The sequence below is a fragment of the Petromyzon marinus genome, chromosome 16 (genome assembly GCF_048934315.1).
Source record: "Petromyzon marinus isolate PM22_M1 ecotype Great Lakes invasive population chromosome 16, UKy_Petmar_22M1.pri1.0, whole genome shotgun sequence".
In the NCBI taxonomy this organism is placed as follows: Eukaryota; Metazoa; Chordata; class Hyperoartia; order Petromyzontiformes; family Petromyzontidae; genus Petromyzon; species Petromyzon marinus.
Window position 1 is genome coordinate 9,367,572 of NC_133682.1, and position 16,046 is coordinate 9,383,617.

The following is a 16,046-nucleotide window of genomic DNA, read 5'->3' on the forward strand; positions in this document are numbered from 1 at the left end:
AAAGCTTTCGTGACCGCAGTAATTCATATTCTTAGCTCTTTCGGTAAAGTCACGTTGAAGGGAAACAATAAAATAATAAAATGTTTTATATATATTTTATTATTTCATTGTTTCCCTTCAACGTGACTTTACCGAAAGAACTAAGAATATGAGTCAAATAAGGTCAAATAACCCCAACTGACCGATATGGTGCGGGAAGGCCTTCATCCAGCAAGGGATTAAAATATAAATTAACATTTAATACTAATATTTGAAAATATAAATGGACAGGTAAAGTTTAAAATGGCATAAACAGAGACATCGTATCGTACCCGTGAGCTTGTAATCTCATGCTTAAGTATAAAATAAATCTTTTAATGCCTGCAAAAGTCCTCACGTGTTGGTCATCATTCCAAATGATAAGCTCTGAGTTAGTTACGGTTGGCGACGTACAGTGCGAAAGAAGTCCAACATACGTATATATATAAAAAAATATGTTTTGTCCATTATAATTATTGCGGTTCTATGTAATGAATTTATCTAATTGGAATAGTAACGATGCCTGCAAGGGGTTTTACGACTCCTAAACATGAGTACCAAGTTGGCACGAGAGGTTTTTTTACAGAAAAATAATGCGATGCCGCAAGAAGGCAAAGAATTTTGAAATTATCTGGAAATCTCATCAGATACAAAGTACTTACGTGGTTTTTGGAATCAACAGTTGAGCCCTAACTCACCGCAGGCTTGGTGCTGTGGTCATAAACTTCACAAAAGCAAAGGATCAGTGCTTGCTGGTGCACCCACTTACGTTGTCTCTCGTTCTTCTGGCCATGATCTTCACCAAGCACACAGGGGTGGTTATCAACAATTACATTTGTCAAAGTTCCGTGGTACTCTGTGCCATTGCTCGTTTCGGCCCCGCCACTCTCTGGCATTGCAGCACATCCACGCCACAATCTCTCACACACCCGCGACCGCACACATGGGAGTCTCAAGTTGATGGAGATGAACCACGATGAGGCCCGTTTATTCGCACACCAACAGGGCCTGTAACGTGACAATGACTCGGCCTGCGGACACAGCACACCCATGCCCCAAGCCCCCTCTCCCAGCGTGCCACATGACTCTGACTTTTGAGTCACGTGTCTGCCCACGTGTGGCGCATGATAGGGACGGGGCCTGAAGTACCGTCCACTTGCACTCAACCAATTTCGACCCAGCTATCGACATGCCAATATTGCGCAATCTCCTCGTGCTATTTACTGCAGCCCAGCAAATTCCACACACGTGTCACTTGGTGGTGTCATCATACGCATGATTTATCCTTACCGAAACAAACTGTTACACTTGGACCACACAGGCAGACCCTCGCTTGGCACGACCGCGTAATAACGCCGCTTCGTTATAGCACTCTTCGGGCCTGGAGAAACTTTCCTTTAAAATTGGAGAAAATTCACTTTAGAAAAATGAAGAAAATCCAAATAGCTAAAAAGCTCTTACGAGTGAGAACACGCGGCACCAAGGAAACCCCCTCCCCCCCACCCGCCGCCACCATTTGCTCGGCCAATGAAAGCGTGCGAACGCACTGAGCCAAACTAGCACCCCCGCCCCCCGCGATTTGATTACGATACATTTCATTAATACTTGTTATTCAATGTTACTTCAGTACGCTCTGAGCCATGCATGCCTAGCCGATTAAATACATAATAATAATAATAATCCACCAATCGACGTGTGTTTAATCCGCCTTGGTCTCTCTCTCTCTTGGACTCATTTAAGAATAAAAAAATATATCTCGTTATTAATTATTTAAAATAAATCCACCCACCGACGTGCGTTTACTCCACCTTGTTCTCTCGGCCTTATCTCTGTGTGTTCATGTGGGGGAATTTTAGATCCCTAATGTCTGGTTAAAGTCCCCGCAAGTGTTAGTGCTGGAAACATCACCAAAGTGTCAAGGGAAAGTATTTCTTTGGATGTTAAAATGCAAGTGATGAGGCGGGTCGAGGCGGGCGAGTGCCAGGAGGATGCACTCATGAGTACAGTACGGTACATAACATTGGCTGATGTTTTTAAAATCAATTATTGTTATTTCTAAAATGTTAACCATCTGTATTATTAGCACCCCAATGAAACCTTCATATATTGCTCATACATAAGTAATAACGCTGTCGGGAACGCATCCCCATAGATACAATGGTATAATGACCCCTTTAAGCGCCGATTTGATTCATGCTCACTTCTCCACGAATGCATCCTGAGCACTAAGCGAGATCTAAGTGTGCTGCATTTTTTCTCAACTGGCTATTCACAATGTTAATTCAGTGGGCCACTCGCCAAACTAATTTCCAAACAACATTTTCACCAAAATGGCAATAATGTCATCTATTTATGCAGGAAAGCCTTAGTAAGATGCAATACATTTTCTGGTGGATCCTACCCTGCTTTGTTTGGCTCATCATATTTTCCGTAAGAGTTCTTTTGGGGTTAGATCGCGTAAATGTATAAATGTGTCGTTAAAACCCGCCACAACCCTACACAGCCAACTAGTAAGGGTTGTCACCTAAACAGAACGTGCCAATTCGTCACTAGTACAGCACATCAGTGTGTTAGAGAGCAAAGCCACAACATTTACAATCTTATTTTAAATTATGTTTTTCATATGGGATTATACTGGAGTACCCACAGGAAACATATACAAATAAAGGGGTAATACTTATAGGTCATAACAAATGCATTCATGAAATCCAAGTGCTGCACCGAGAACTTTCTGGCAGTCGTTGAAAATATTATACGTTTTGATAGTGATTAACCTTGCCAACAGCCACTGAAGTAATGTCCTCGGAAGAATATTAATATAAACGTCTGCTTTAAAGACCCTGTCACATTACTTGCAAGTTTAGGCCAATTTGTGTCCGTGTCATTGTTCAAACTTCAAATTATAAATTTTACCTGCAGCTAAATTGTCACGTAACACAGTGTCCCAGAGTAACAACAATTACCTGGGTAGGGCTTGTCAAAGAACTTCACGGAGCTCTCACCTGGGCAGATAAAAGGACACCGAAACGTGAACTTGAGCGCACGCCTAAGCTGCCCAAGAATGCAACAGGCAACACAGGAGCCGAGAGGAGACCCCTTTTGCTTTTTTACACTTCACACACAAATTTATTCCACCGACCGCCGCAGGGCCATTCTCCGCATGTGCCGCGGAAACCCCGGGCAACGCTTGCGCGGACAATCCGACCCTTGTGTCGCGCGCGGGCGTCAAACGGCGTTCGGGTTCACGGAGGGGCAGGCCGCGCACGTTGGGGCGGTAAACAAAGCGAACCGTCGCTCGGGAGGGACACGACGGCGCTCGGCAACGCATCGCTTCAACGGAACGGCCGCGGGGGGCGGGCTTCCACAGTGCCACCAGTGTGTTCCCGCCCCGCGTAAACGCGCTAAAATTTAAGTTGCAAAATTCCAGCACGTCTGCCAAGCAGCAGCTACCCCCTGCTGGGTCAAGTTTCAGCAATAATATTTTTTTACTCGGGAGAGGGGGGGCTGAGATGCCACTGGCAACAGCCCAAATGTCTCTGGAGGTACCGACATTAAACGGCCTGCGGACTTGGTGGCATATGTCATGGAAAATGACCTTGGAAATTCCATTAACGCTTCAAAAACACCTAGAATCCGCACAGACAATAAATCTGCGAGTTTCAAAACAAGCCGTCTGCTGCCTTCAATGCGTCTTTCATCCACGGGTCGGACGCAACGTCAGCAATGGGATCCTGACTCGACAGCACATCCACTGGCTTTAATGGCGAGACATCAATTAAATTAAGGTGCATTTTAAATATCTGTTGCCTGCGGCTCTTTAAATAAACAACCAGCTGTGTGCTGGGGCTGGCATGCTCTCTGTGTGTACGCATACTGTGTATCCAGCGCAAAAAAAAATATATGAAAAACATAGAGCCGATTTTTTTTTTTACAAAAGCAGACATTATGATGTTCCACCAGCTTGACAAATGGCAGAGTTATTTGGACACAACAGCTTTACGTTGTCGTCAGGAAAGGTGCGTAAAGCACTCGCAGCTAACGTGGTCCCTGGAGATGGATTACGATGAGCTACATTTTTTCAGGATATTAATATACGTCCGCTCAACGGGCAATGCAAAGTACAGCAAAAGATTTAACGTCTAATTTATAGCTTAGTGAACGGGAATTGAGATATATTCTTCTGCAAAGGAGGACAGCATGAGCCCACAGGAACCCATTAACACGAGTTCCCTTTGAATGAGTTAAGGGGGGAACTTAAAATACGGGACGTGAGTTATGGCACAAGCACACATTGTCCCACTCCTGCAGATGGATGTGTCGAACATAATTATTAATAAATTACGTTTAAAAAGCACCTTTCTACAAAGTACTTAACGTGCTGAAATATCTACCTTAGAGGACAAACACAAAACTAAGAGACTCCATTGACAGCATTGCACAGGCACAAATTAAATTACAACTCACCAACTGCATCATTAACCCTACATCCCTGAAATTCTCTGCACTGTTCCGGTGGTTTTGCGTGGAAAAAAAACAAAGCAGTAATGCATGTTTGCTCACAATAGGAGATGTTAAATGTCTTGTGTACGAATACCAAGTTTCAAGTTGATGTGTCCAGGATGGTCTCATTTGTAAGATAGAATGCCGGATCTTTTGGGCCCCAGGGCCACATCCTCGGACTAGCGCAGCCTTCGGTCTGAAACCTCGCAGAAGATTAAGGCACAGGCCACTGGCCATTCTTCAGCGCATCTACCGCACGAGAAACTTCGGAGAGGGTTACCAAGCATCTGTATGAATTTAAGCCGAGCCTCTGAAACAATAGTTCATTGACGAGCCTGCTGATCGTCAGAATACCTTTCCACTGATGAAATCTACACCAAAGGTAGTCTTCATAAAAACGGAAATGAGATGTTAAAAATAACACCTTGCAGATGGTATCGCAGAAAATCAATCTACAACTCTGAGTGTTATACGCAGTTGTGAATGTGCAACAACAAAGCAGATCTCGCTGCTCGTTTATTTATGTTACTTAACTACATATGCTCAGGACGGCCAAAAGTGATCGCATCTGTAAACATTTCTTTTAAGTAGAGACGTCGGAATGAATTTAGGTTATAGGTTGAGCAGCACAGTGTAGACTGCATTGGCAGTTAAAAGGAAAATGCATTGAACAAAGTGGCTTTGAAGAGCCTCACTGTGATGGTATGTGTGACGTCATGCTCAGAGCATGTCGCACGTGAGCACCACGCAGCAGTGCTGAAGTTATTAGGGCTCGCTGGAAGGCTGGGGTGCTTGGGTAAGTGGTCCACAGACATTCAGCGGTTAGGGCCCCTCTTGGCAGCTCCCTAATTAAATGCAACCACTGTGCCAGCACAATAAGCCACTCAAAGTGGCACCTGTGGAACGGGCTTTCAGACTCGCATGCAATTTGCCGCAACAGCTAATTCTCCAACAAGGCGGCGTGGCGGCGCAGTGGAAACACTTCGTGTCTCGTCGCAAGAAGGGCCTCGAGTCTCTAGACCCGAGATTCGATTCCCGACTCGGGTTTCTTTTTGTGAGGCGCCGCTGGTATGGTCTCCCCCCCGTCCTGCAAGGGCTTCCATACAACAGCGCGACTAGCACGGGTGAACCTCGAATTGTGAAAGTTCAGTTTTGCGAAATTTCGCGTCAACTCAATTGACAAATTATGGACACTGCTCGATGAACGAAACTTCACGCGCCACAAGAACATCAAGAGCCACCCGGGAGGCTGCGTCATCCATCCACGACGGCGTCACGGTATCACCCACAATGCAACAGCAACGCCCTCCACGTCGCCTTTCCAGTCATTCCAACGTGCATTTCTTTTGGCGAATTACCCGAAATGGTGAATTGTTTTTTTTTTGTTTTCAATGAATTACTTTCAATCGTTTTAATATGCACGTCCTTCACTGTTATTTTTGTTTCGTGATAATTGATATAGGTATACATTTTTAGGTTATGAGTCGAGTTGGAATGATGTGTCCGAAACACATCCCTAATTATTTGTACTAAATTAATTGGGAACAGCCATTCATTCCGATTAATTACATTTCCTTTTACTTGTGAACCGACTGACACCTGTATTGGCCAATACATTCCAATTCTGAAAAAAATACCTTCAAATTACTTAATTTAAATTTTACGTAGCAACATTGCCCCCTACTGTGAAAACATTGACAACACCCTCAAGAAAAAAAAGTGCCTTTCCTAATAAAAAAGGCTGAATAATAATATATTCTGCCAGTTCCCACCACTAATTAAAATATTACGAATTACGCTATCAGGATGGTTGGTCACCAGCTACAAAGGATGGTGATGGGGGGAACACTCTAAGACAATTCTAGTAGAAGACTGACTGGAGGTCACCAAACATTGGACGTTTTGCCACTCGAAAGACGCAGCGATGGACATAAATAAGACTGCCAGTGTTCACCCTCCTTGGCCAAGTCCAATCAAAATGCAGATGTTGTCAAAGCATTATTTAACATATGATTTGGTGACTTACTAACTCCCACAAAGCACTGTCATAACACGAAGTGATATGGAAAATTACCATTACTACAAATTCTAAAGATGAAGGGCACGTGACTAACTTTCCTTAACACTGCTTTATTGCTCTAGACCAGAAATATAAATGTCTATAACAAAAACAAACCATATTATGGATTAATAATGTTATTTCAATTATCACAAACTGCTCATTCATTTCACAGAGCAGGAGAGTGGAAATATTTGTATTCAAGCCATGTAAGTTTAGAAGTGGCCTTTTTCTTTAGCATAGCTTGGCAGGCATTTACTAAAACAGACAGAGCAGCTGAATTCACGGGGAATTCAGGTGGGTGTAGAGAAGCATACATACCGTGTTCAGGCATGGTTTAGCATAACAGAGCCTCGTGGCGTCAGGACTGCAAGTACAGTGTGATCTGAGGTAGGGTTTTGGGAATCACATGCATTATCTCAATTAGTTAATTATCTTTCAAATAATTGGGGGAATTTATGTATAACCTCTCATTCATGGAATTGGCCAAGTATCCCCATACAGAACCAACATGAAGGTCTTCAGACTCACCAAGGCTTTCCTGAGTAAATAGAGGTCATTATTAATTATACTTTTGGGTTCGAATAACATTTTGGACTTTTTGGCTGTGAAATTAATACTTTGACAGCCTGTTCATGAAAATGATATGATAGAGTCATTAATATGAGTAGCCGGACATCAAACAAATCACCTGGTGGCCGCCATAACAAAAATTAAACCAATCTCTGTGTTCCCATAAAAAAGTAGTCGATAACTAAAAAAAACAAATTCGAATAAAAATTCGAAACATTTTATTGGTTAAAATTATGTAACTACCCATTATCCTAAGTAGGCTTTCATGACAAGCTTCCTGATAATAAATGTCCGTAAATGGATGGAATTCATCACATGATTGTTATTTTAAACTTACTTCTCATTCGCTGCAACCTAAATGTAGTGATTCACAAAAATAACATCGACGTATAAATTTAAAATATATACACATATATATCTCGGTCGTGGGTAGGTTAAGTTATTTGCAAGGGGGCATAAACTCTGAAAATGTCACACAAATTTTCTGAACAATTTTGAATCAAATAAAACTTCACTTATGCAAACTATCGGAAAACTGGTAAATGACCCCCTTACAAACCAGCCACGGCAAGCCATGCTGACCGCCTGTCAAAACAAAGAGACTTCACAATGCAGCTTTGTGTGCAAACGGTCACACTGGAGGACAGTTTTGTACGAGCCGGGGCTCAGATAACAAGTGGTGTCCAAATATGCATGGGGCCCGGGTAACGTGACGTGGCATTACGTGGAGCTTGAGATGAAGGGCAGATGACGGAGCCACCCTCACAGCAAGGAGATGGATCTTCCATGTGCAGGACATCCTGCTAAGGTCGTCACCTCGAGCACAGCTGGAGATTAATAATCCTTTAATGCATTGGTGTAGCTTTCCTGTCTGGCCATGCTGTCGAAACCACAGGCAAATGTGGAGATTTTCTTACTCTATTGAGCCCTTTTGCTGAGAAAGTGACACTTTATTCAGTCAGTGCATCTCAATTACCGAATTTCCAGCAGAGCATATACTCGGAATTGCATGAGGCAAGCCTTTGCACGCTCAACGAGAAAGGGGAAATTGCATAGAAATCATACCGTGAAAACCTAGGCCATTTAGTTTGGTTAATATGGGAATTTTCAAGGTTATTGAAACAATAAACAAAGCTCTTTAGGGAACCTAAGAATGTGTCTGTGCAGGAAAATTATTTAGAAAATGAAAGTGATACATCTTGCAGAGTACATTTTTTTACCACTTTTGCCCGTGCAAAAGTTCTGTATCACACACTTTGTGGTGGCGATTTTTTTTTATGGCTTCATCGGATAGTAAACAGCCAATACAAACACTCTTAAAGTATTACATTTCATGCCAAGCATAATTTTCCTTTGCATGGCCAAACTAAAACTGCTTCATTCAATATTTAAATTATTACTTTGCTCATTTGAACACAATTCACAGGATTTTGTTGACATTATCGCAAGAAGCTTCGAGGCCGAGTATCGCATTCACTTCGGCAATAAATTACCATGCTCACCATCTAAAGCAGTGTGGATCTTGAATACTCCATTTCACAGCAGGCCGTCAACTGCCTGTGCCAAAAATACGCTTGATAAGTGCGTGAAATTAAGTTATTCGACAGCTTTTGTTTTCACAAACTGTTCTCAACACTGCCATCAGCCATTGCCCATCCGCTGCTGAACGAAGGCCTCCCCCAAAACCTTCAAACACCTCGTGGGCCAGCGCCCGCTATACCATTACTCTCACGTCTGCAGAAAAAAATGACCTCATCGCTAAATCCCCGGGCGGTCGGCCTCCTGTGCACGTTCTTTCCGTTGGATCCCGTTTCGTCACCAGCCTCGTCCGTCGACATATCCCCCCCCCCACCCCCCCAGTCTAGCGATGTTTCCTGCCAAAGCCCGTTTACATTTCTCACCGATTGTCAATAAGATGTCTCCGATTGAGTTTCTTCTCTGATCCGTGCGTTTCTTTTTCTGTCTCTCAGTGCATTTGGGGCACCACGGTGGCTAGGAGATGTTAACTACCTCGCCTGGTATACAGGAGGTGGTGGGTTCGATCCCAACCCTGACGCTTGCTCTATATTTTGAGTTTGCGTGTCCTCCCCGTGGTCGCGTGGATTTTTCTCCGGGTCCTCCGGTTTTTTCCCTCCACATTTAGAAACATGCGTTTCGAGTAGTTGGCTGCTATTAATGTCCACGTGATAAGACACTTCGTTCAGCTATCATTCATGGCCAGATCACTTCTGAAAAAGAGGTATATACAGTGAGGGAAAAAAATATTTGATCCCCTGCTGATTTTGTACGTTTGCCCACGGACAAAGAAATGATCAGTCTATAATTTGAATGGTAGGTTAATTTGAACAGTGAGAGAGAGAATAACAACAAAATCCAGAAAAACGCATGTCAAAAATGTTATAAATTGATTTGCATTTTAATGAGGGAAATAAATATTTGACCACCTCTCAATCAGAAAGAATTCTGGCTCCCAGGTGTCTTTTATACAGGTAACGAGCTGAGATTAGGAGCACACTCTTAAAGGGAGTGCTCCTAATATTTCATAGTTCATAATCTCAGCTTGTTACCTGTATAAAAGACACCTGTCCACAGAAGCAATCAATCAGATTCCAAACTCTCCACCATGACCAAGACCAAAAAGCTCTCCAAGGATGTCAGGGACAAGATTGTAGACCTACACAAGGCTGGAATTGGCTACAAGACCATTGCCAAGCAGCTTGGTGAGAAGGTGACAACAGTTGGTGCGATTATTTGCAAATGGAAGAAACACAAAAGAACTGTCAATCTTCCTCGGCCTGGGGCTCCATGCAAGATCTCACCTCGTGGAGTTGCAATGATCATGAGAACGGTGAGGCATCAGCCCAGAACTACAAGGGAGGATATTGTCAATGATCTCAAGGCAGCTGGGACCATAGTCACCACGAAAACAATTGGTAACACACTACGCTGTGAAGGACTGAAATCCTGCAGCGCCCGCAAGGTCCCCCTGCTCAAGAAAGCACATATACATGTTCTTTGGTTCTTTCGGTAAAGTCACGTAGAATGAGAATAAAATAATAAATTGATAAAATAAAATAACACAATAATATTCTCACGACGTTTCGGCCACAACACAAGCGGCCTTCATCAGGTGAAGGGAGCGAGACTGTCTGGTAGGACAGCGCTGGAGTGAGAGAGCCACGTTCAGATCACGGCTTTTAAGCTGTGTGAGAGGAACAAAGAGCCTTGACGAAGGAATTAGCATAAAATTTAGCATTGAAATGGCTGAATGATTAGCTTGTGACTGGTCACAGAAATAGCTATGTTAAAAGTTAAAGCATACACATCCGCAGAGGCACCCATTGTTAAAAGGAATTAGCATAGAATTTAGCATTGAAATAGCTAAATTAAGGCATACACATCCGCAGAGGCACCCTTGATAATGGGATTAGCATAGAATTTAGCATTGAAAAGGTTGAGTGATTCGCTTGTAACTGCTACAGAAATAGTTACGTTAAAGTCAGAGCATACACATTCACCGAGGCACTTAGTACAAATCAAACAGGAGAATTTAGCATTGAAATAACTAGGCGAAATTAGCATTGAAATAACTGGGTGATTTGCTAGTGACTGGTCACAGAAATGACTACACATCTGAGCTATTCACAGTACTATATAGTGAACCAATAAAAACTAAAATATAAATTACCTTCATGTTATCAATAAACTCTATATTCTCCAATCAGCTAAGCTACCAACCATAAGTCGTTATATATCACAATGCTATATGGCGAAAAAATGGGTGGATTCTTACCCTCAAATTTCCGTACCACGGATAGCTACGGGCCCCGTTCAGACGGACGAGTTCGTCCATGGTCGGAACAGAGGAGGGGGAGAGAGACAGCTGCGAAGCCCTAGTATACTCCATGTTGTAAACCATACCATTAACCGTGGTGTGAGAGGTATTAAGAGGCAATGCTGGCGAAAGAGCTGCGGTCTGAAGGTCATCGTAAAATTACAATTAATTAAGAACAGAAATGATTTAACACATCTTTCCAGTGGTTACTAAGCCTGAATCCATCTTCTCGGTTGAAATTGTCTCTGTGCTTGTATATGTGAATGGCCTCATGAACGAATCTCTCATGGTAGCCAGTTGGTTTGCAAAGAACCTCCGTCTTGGAGAAGTCAATGTCATGTGAGCCCACTGAATTGTAACAGTGATCTGCCACGGCAGAGGAGTTCGTCTTACCGTGTTTCAAGTCTGCTTTATGTTCGCGGATGCGGTCCGAGATATGTATTTTGGTTTCTCCAATGTAGCTACTACCACAGAGGCACTTTAGTTTGTAAACGCCCGGGTACTGTATGTCTGGAAGAGCATCTTTTACAGATGGAACTAAATCACGGATTTTGTGTACTGTGTTAAATCGGACCTGGATCTTGTGTTTATTCAGGATTTTGGAGATCTTTTTAGTGACCCCTGCAATGTAGGGTAAGGTGATGGTTTTGAGTGGCTCCACAAGAGGATCCTTCTTCATGACTGGAGTGATGGCTTTGCGGATTGTGTAGTCGGAGTAGCCATTAGCCCTGAGAGCCTGGTGTACGTGCTTGAGTTCACTGGTAATGTGTTCCTGGTCGGAAATGCATTGGGCTCTATGGTATAGAGTCTTGATGAGGCAGTTCACATATACATGCCCGTCTGAAGTTTGCCAATGAACATCTGAATGATTCAGAGGACAACTGTGTGAAAGTGTTGTGGACAGATGAGACCAAAATGGAGGTCTTTGGCATCAACTCAACTCGTCGTGTTTGGAGGAGGAGAAATACTGCCTATGACCCCAAGAACACCATCCCCACCGTCAAATATGGAGGTGCAAACATTATTCTTTGGGGGTGTTTTTCTGCTAAGGGCACAGGACAACTTTACCGCATCAAAGGGATGATGGACGGGGCTATGTACCATCAAATCTTGGGTGAGAACCTCCTTCCCTCAGTCAGGGCATTGAAAATGGGTCGTGGATGGGTATTCCAGCATGACGACCCAAATCACACGGCCAAGGCAACAAAGGAGTGGCTCAAGAAGAAGCACATTAAGGTCCTGGAGTGGCCTAGACAGTCTCCAGACCTTAATCCCATAGAAATTCTGTGGAGGGAGCTGAAGGTTCGAGTGCCAAACGTCAGCCTCGAAACCTTAATGACTTGGAGAAGATCTGCAAAGAGGAGTGGGACAAAATCCCTCCTGAGATGTGTGCAAAACTGGTGGCCAACTACAAGAAACGTCTGACCTCTGTGATTGCCAACAAGGGTTTTGCCACCAAGTACTAAGACATGTTTTGCAGAGGGGTCAAATGCTTATTTCCCTCATTAAAATGCAAATCAATTTATAACATTTTTGACATGCGTTTTTATGGATTTTGTTGTTATTATTCTCTCTCACTGTTCAAATAAACCTACCATTAAACTTATAGACTGATCATTTCTTTGTCAGTGGGCAAACGTACAAAATCAGCAGGGGATCAAATACTTTTTTCCCTCACTGTAGGTCAGTGGGGCTTACCTGGTAAAATAAAAAAAGTTAATATTTCCAAGCAGCCCATGAAACTGTCCGTGCGATAAATATATTTCAAAATGACATGAAATTAGATTATTAAAAATGTTTGTTTTGTTCGCACGAACCATTCATGAACGTGTAAATAAAGTCCTCAGATTTTATTGAAGACAACGGCTAACATTTTACATTATTTAGTAAGTTTCCAAGATATTGAAGTGAGTACATAACTTGTAAATCAGTGCCGGAATCGTGGTAATGAATGATTCCATGCCAGACTAATTTATATCTTCCAACTAGTGTTTTAAGATTAACATGCAGACTTACACACGATGATACACATTAAAAGGATGCAATTTTGAAACATTAGGAAATTTAAATATTCCACCAATTCTTGTGATATTCATTGATGAAATGTTTGGTTGTCACTTGCATGTCTGGATGCTGATGTAATTACATTCTTGAGCAAGAAGACAGCATAAATATGTTCAGGAGCTAAATGCCAATGTGGAGGTTTCCCAGCTGCGACGAGAGAGCTTCGGGAGAGGGTTAGTAAAGGTTTGCTATTCCTCCATTGATGCACAGACTAAATCGGTTTTGCAAACTATGAAAATGAAGTGATAGCTTTGTAACATGCATAAAAATTATACCCTTTAATCAGGAAACCTCAATGAGTCTTAAAACGGTTTTTTTTTCAGTCGGGTTCTGCATTGGGATGTTTGGTCAATTTCTGAAACGATCATTTTGCCATTGGGGAAAAAAACTGCGGTGCCCAAAGAATAAATATAGGAGACTGCAATTATTCCTACCATCATCAAAAGCAGCAGCGGCAGGATTGTTATCATCGTCATCATTATCAATACCAAAAATGTCATCAGAAGCAGCAACAGCAACAGCAGCAGCAGGAGGAGGAGCATCATCCGCAGCAGCGTTGTCATCAATGGGCGGCAGCGGCAGCGCGTTGGCCACTTGTTGCGGAGGTTAGGGTTAGAATCCAGCGGCCACCCTGATTACTACTGTGGTTATATAACCATCATACACACCGAACTGCTTCACTCACGGTGAACTTTAATGATCCCCAGACATCCTTCTCAAGAGAAGGCCATTGTGTGCTGGCTTCAGAGGCCAAATGCGCCAAATTATAAACATTCCCGCAAATTACTCAGCTCGGATTTTTCTGTAGCAATTATCGCAACTCTACTGGCAGACGAATGCCTATTTTTAGGGCAGATGCTGGGTAACCTTGCGCCCACAGGGACAGCTGCCACTGAGATGAGAGCTCAAGTGCTCCAAGATGCGCTGGCGCATAGGACGATGCTATATCAAAGACAAATCAATATCAGCTTCAGAACCATCATCGTGGTTATCAACCACAGTATTGCCATCGTTGTCATCATGACCGTTCGATACACGTGTTGAGATCCTTGAAAAATGATAGTCATCCATTAATGTATGCATTGCTATAACCCTAGATTTTTAATTAATGTCACCATAATGGAGTTTGTACCCCAAGATGCACTACCATTCCTTAGCTACCACTCATTACTTGGCATCAATTGAGGAAAATGTAGTAAAAAACCCATAAAAATGTATATGCGTCACACAGAAGCACGGAAAGACTTCACTACTGTTTGAGATGTGTTTGTACGCTCATTAGCAGCTGCCAGCGGACGCAGCACAGTATCTGGTTTATGTAAGTATTCTGGCAGCTTCAGTGACGATCCTGTCAAAACCAGTCAAAACCGCTCGGAATACGTCACCATTAAAAGAACCCCAATTATGGGATCTCTGGGGTGAAATATGGAAGGCGGCCCAGGTTTTAAGAGAAGTAAATCATAATTTATCCATTTATTTTTCAGTCCCTTTGATTCGCAGAAGACTTATTTCTCCTTCAGCTGTAAATTATACTCCAGAAATTGACTTAAGACATTATTTGACATTAGATGTGAGCGATTCCTATTGGGACCATACTCAATTCATACCATTCCAACTTTGACGATCCCTGCAGAAATCCTAATTCTTCTCTGGGCTATCCGGTGTTAAGATATGCCTACGAGGTTGAGCATCTGTATGTGTACACACGCATGGTTACGAATAATTTATGAACATGTACACATACATAAGCATCCTTGCAGTTCTGGTCGTTCCATTGGTAGTTGTGGTAGCCACAGTAGTGGCCCCACTAGTGTGATAGTTACTGGGGGGGGTCTTGGTGATGATCCTAGTGGATCCACTGATCCGAGTGCTAGTCTCAGTGGACCCAGTAAACCAACTGGTAGCTGCGATACTTCTTGTTGTCCAAACACCGGTCTCAGGGAGCACGCGAGTCATCATTGAGCCCCTGTTGGGCCCGTTGTATTGCCGAAGCCACACAGGAAATAGAGTGTGACGAGACCAGTTTCATGCATCGCCGCTGCAACATATGTCCGACGCCGATGTAATAAGGGTCAGTGAGCGACACTGGCGATTCTGGCCGACTGGTATTGATGTTGAAACCGGCTGTGGCCAGTATCGACCAGAATCCCCACTGAAATTGTATTGCATGGGTATTGGCCACACGTTTCAATCGTGATTCCACTGGGCCAGCCAGGACCTGCTTCTTGCCGGAACCCCACGCCCATCACGGTGCAGCCCGATCGCCCCCGCCAAGTCCGCTCTTCTGATCAACTTTAGGAATCGTATTCGAATCCAAGAATGGAATTGCGCATGATTCCAGACTCGAAATAACAAAAAAATGCCCAGATTTATTCAAAATATACAGGTATACTCGAATAGGAAATCTAATTCAAGGCACCTAACGATAGCTCAAAAAGATGTCGCGTAGAAAAAATTCCATACGAGTCAGTTTTTCAGGGACTGAGTGTTGAGTTTTGTTATTGGTCTTTTGAATTCCATGGGGTTTATTTTCCATCCTTCAGCCCTGAGTGTATTCATTCCCATTTTTTTTGTAACTCAGCTTCGCAAGGCCGCAAATTTCTCAAGTCAAATAGTGAGGCAGCTGCAGATAGCTCAGCACGTTGTGAATTCAACACGGTCATTGAAAATATGCACGAAGCTCAACCGGAAGCTGATGGAGACCCAGTAATGTTTGGTAAGTCGGACGAGAAAAAAAATATTCGAAAATATGCACCTCAGTGCTTAAAGATTGTCAGCACAAACCAGGCAAGCAGCCTCCTAGGGAAAATAAACAGCTTGCTTAGAAAAAGTAACTGGCATTACTCAGAAATAATAAACATGAAAATACAATTTTTAAATGCTATAAATGTTGGCCATTATCACGTGGTAATGATTAATATCTTGATCATGATAGCACTCTTAGCTATGGCTTTCCAAATGTTTATAAACAGTAAAAATTATAAACATTACCAAACG

At 42.9% G+C, this 16,046-nt stretch overlaps 1 protein-coding gene across 7 annotated transcripts in view; it reads right to left on the minus strand.

Moving 5' to 3' along the window:
- The window catches only part of ANAPC10 (anaphase promoting complex subunit 10), a 66,215-nt gene that overhangs the window by 27,467 nt on the left and 22,702 nt on the right, over positions 1-16,046 (minus strand). Inside the window, exon 5 of one of the 7 annotated variants that reach the window (XM_032955226.2) lies at positions 2,982-3,020. The exons of the other annotated variants lie outside the window; for them this stretch is intronic. Within the exon in view, the coding sequence (XP_032811117.1) occupies positions 3,006-3,020 (15 nt within the window). The 3' untranslated portion in view covers positions 2,982-3,005. The remainder of the gene's footprint in view (positions 1-2,981; positions 3,021-16,046) is intronic. 7 annotated transcript variants of the gene reach the window in all.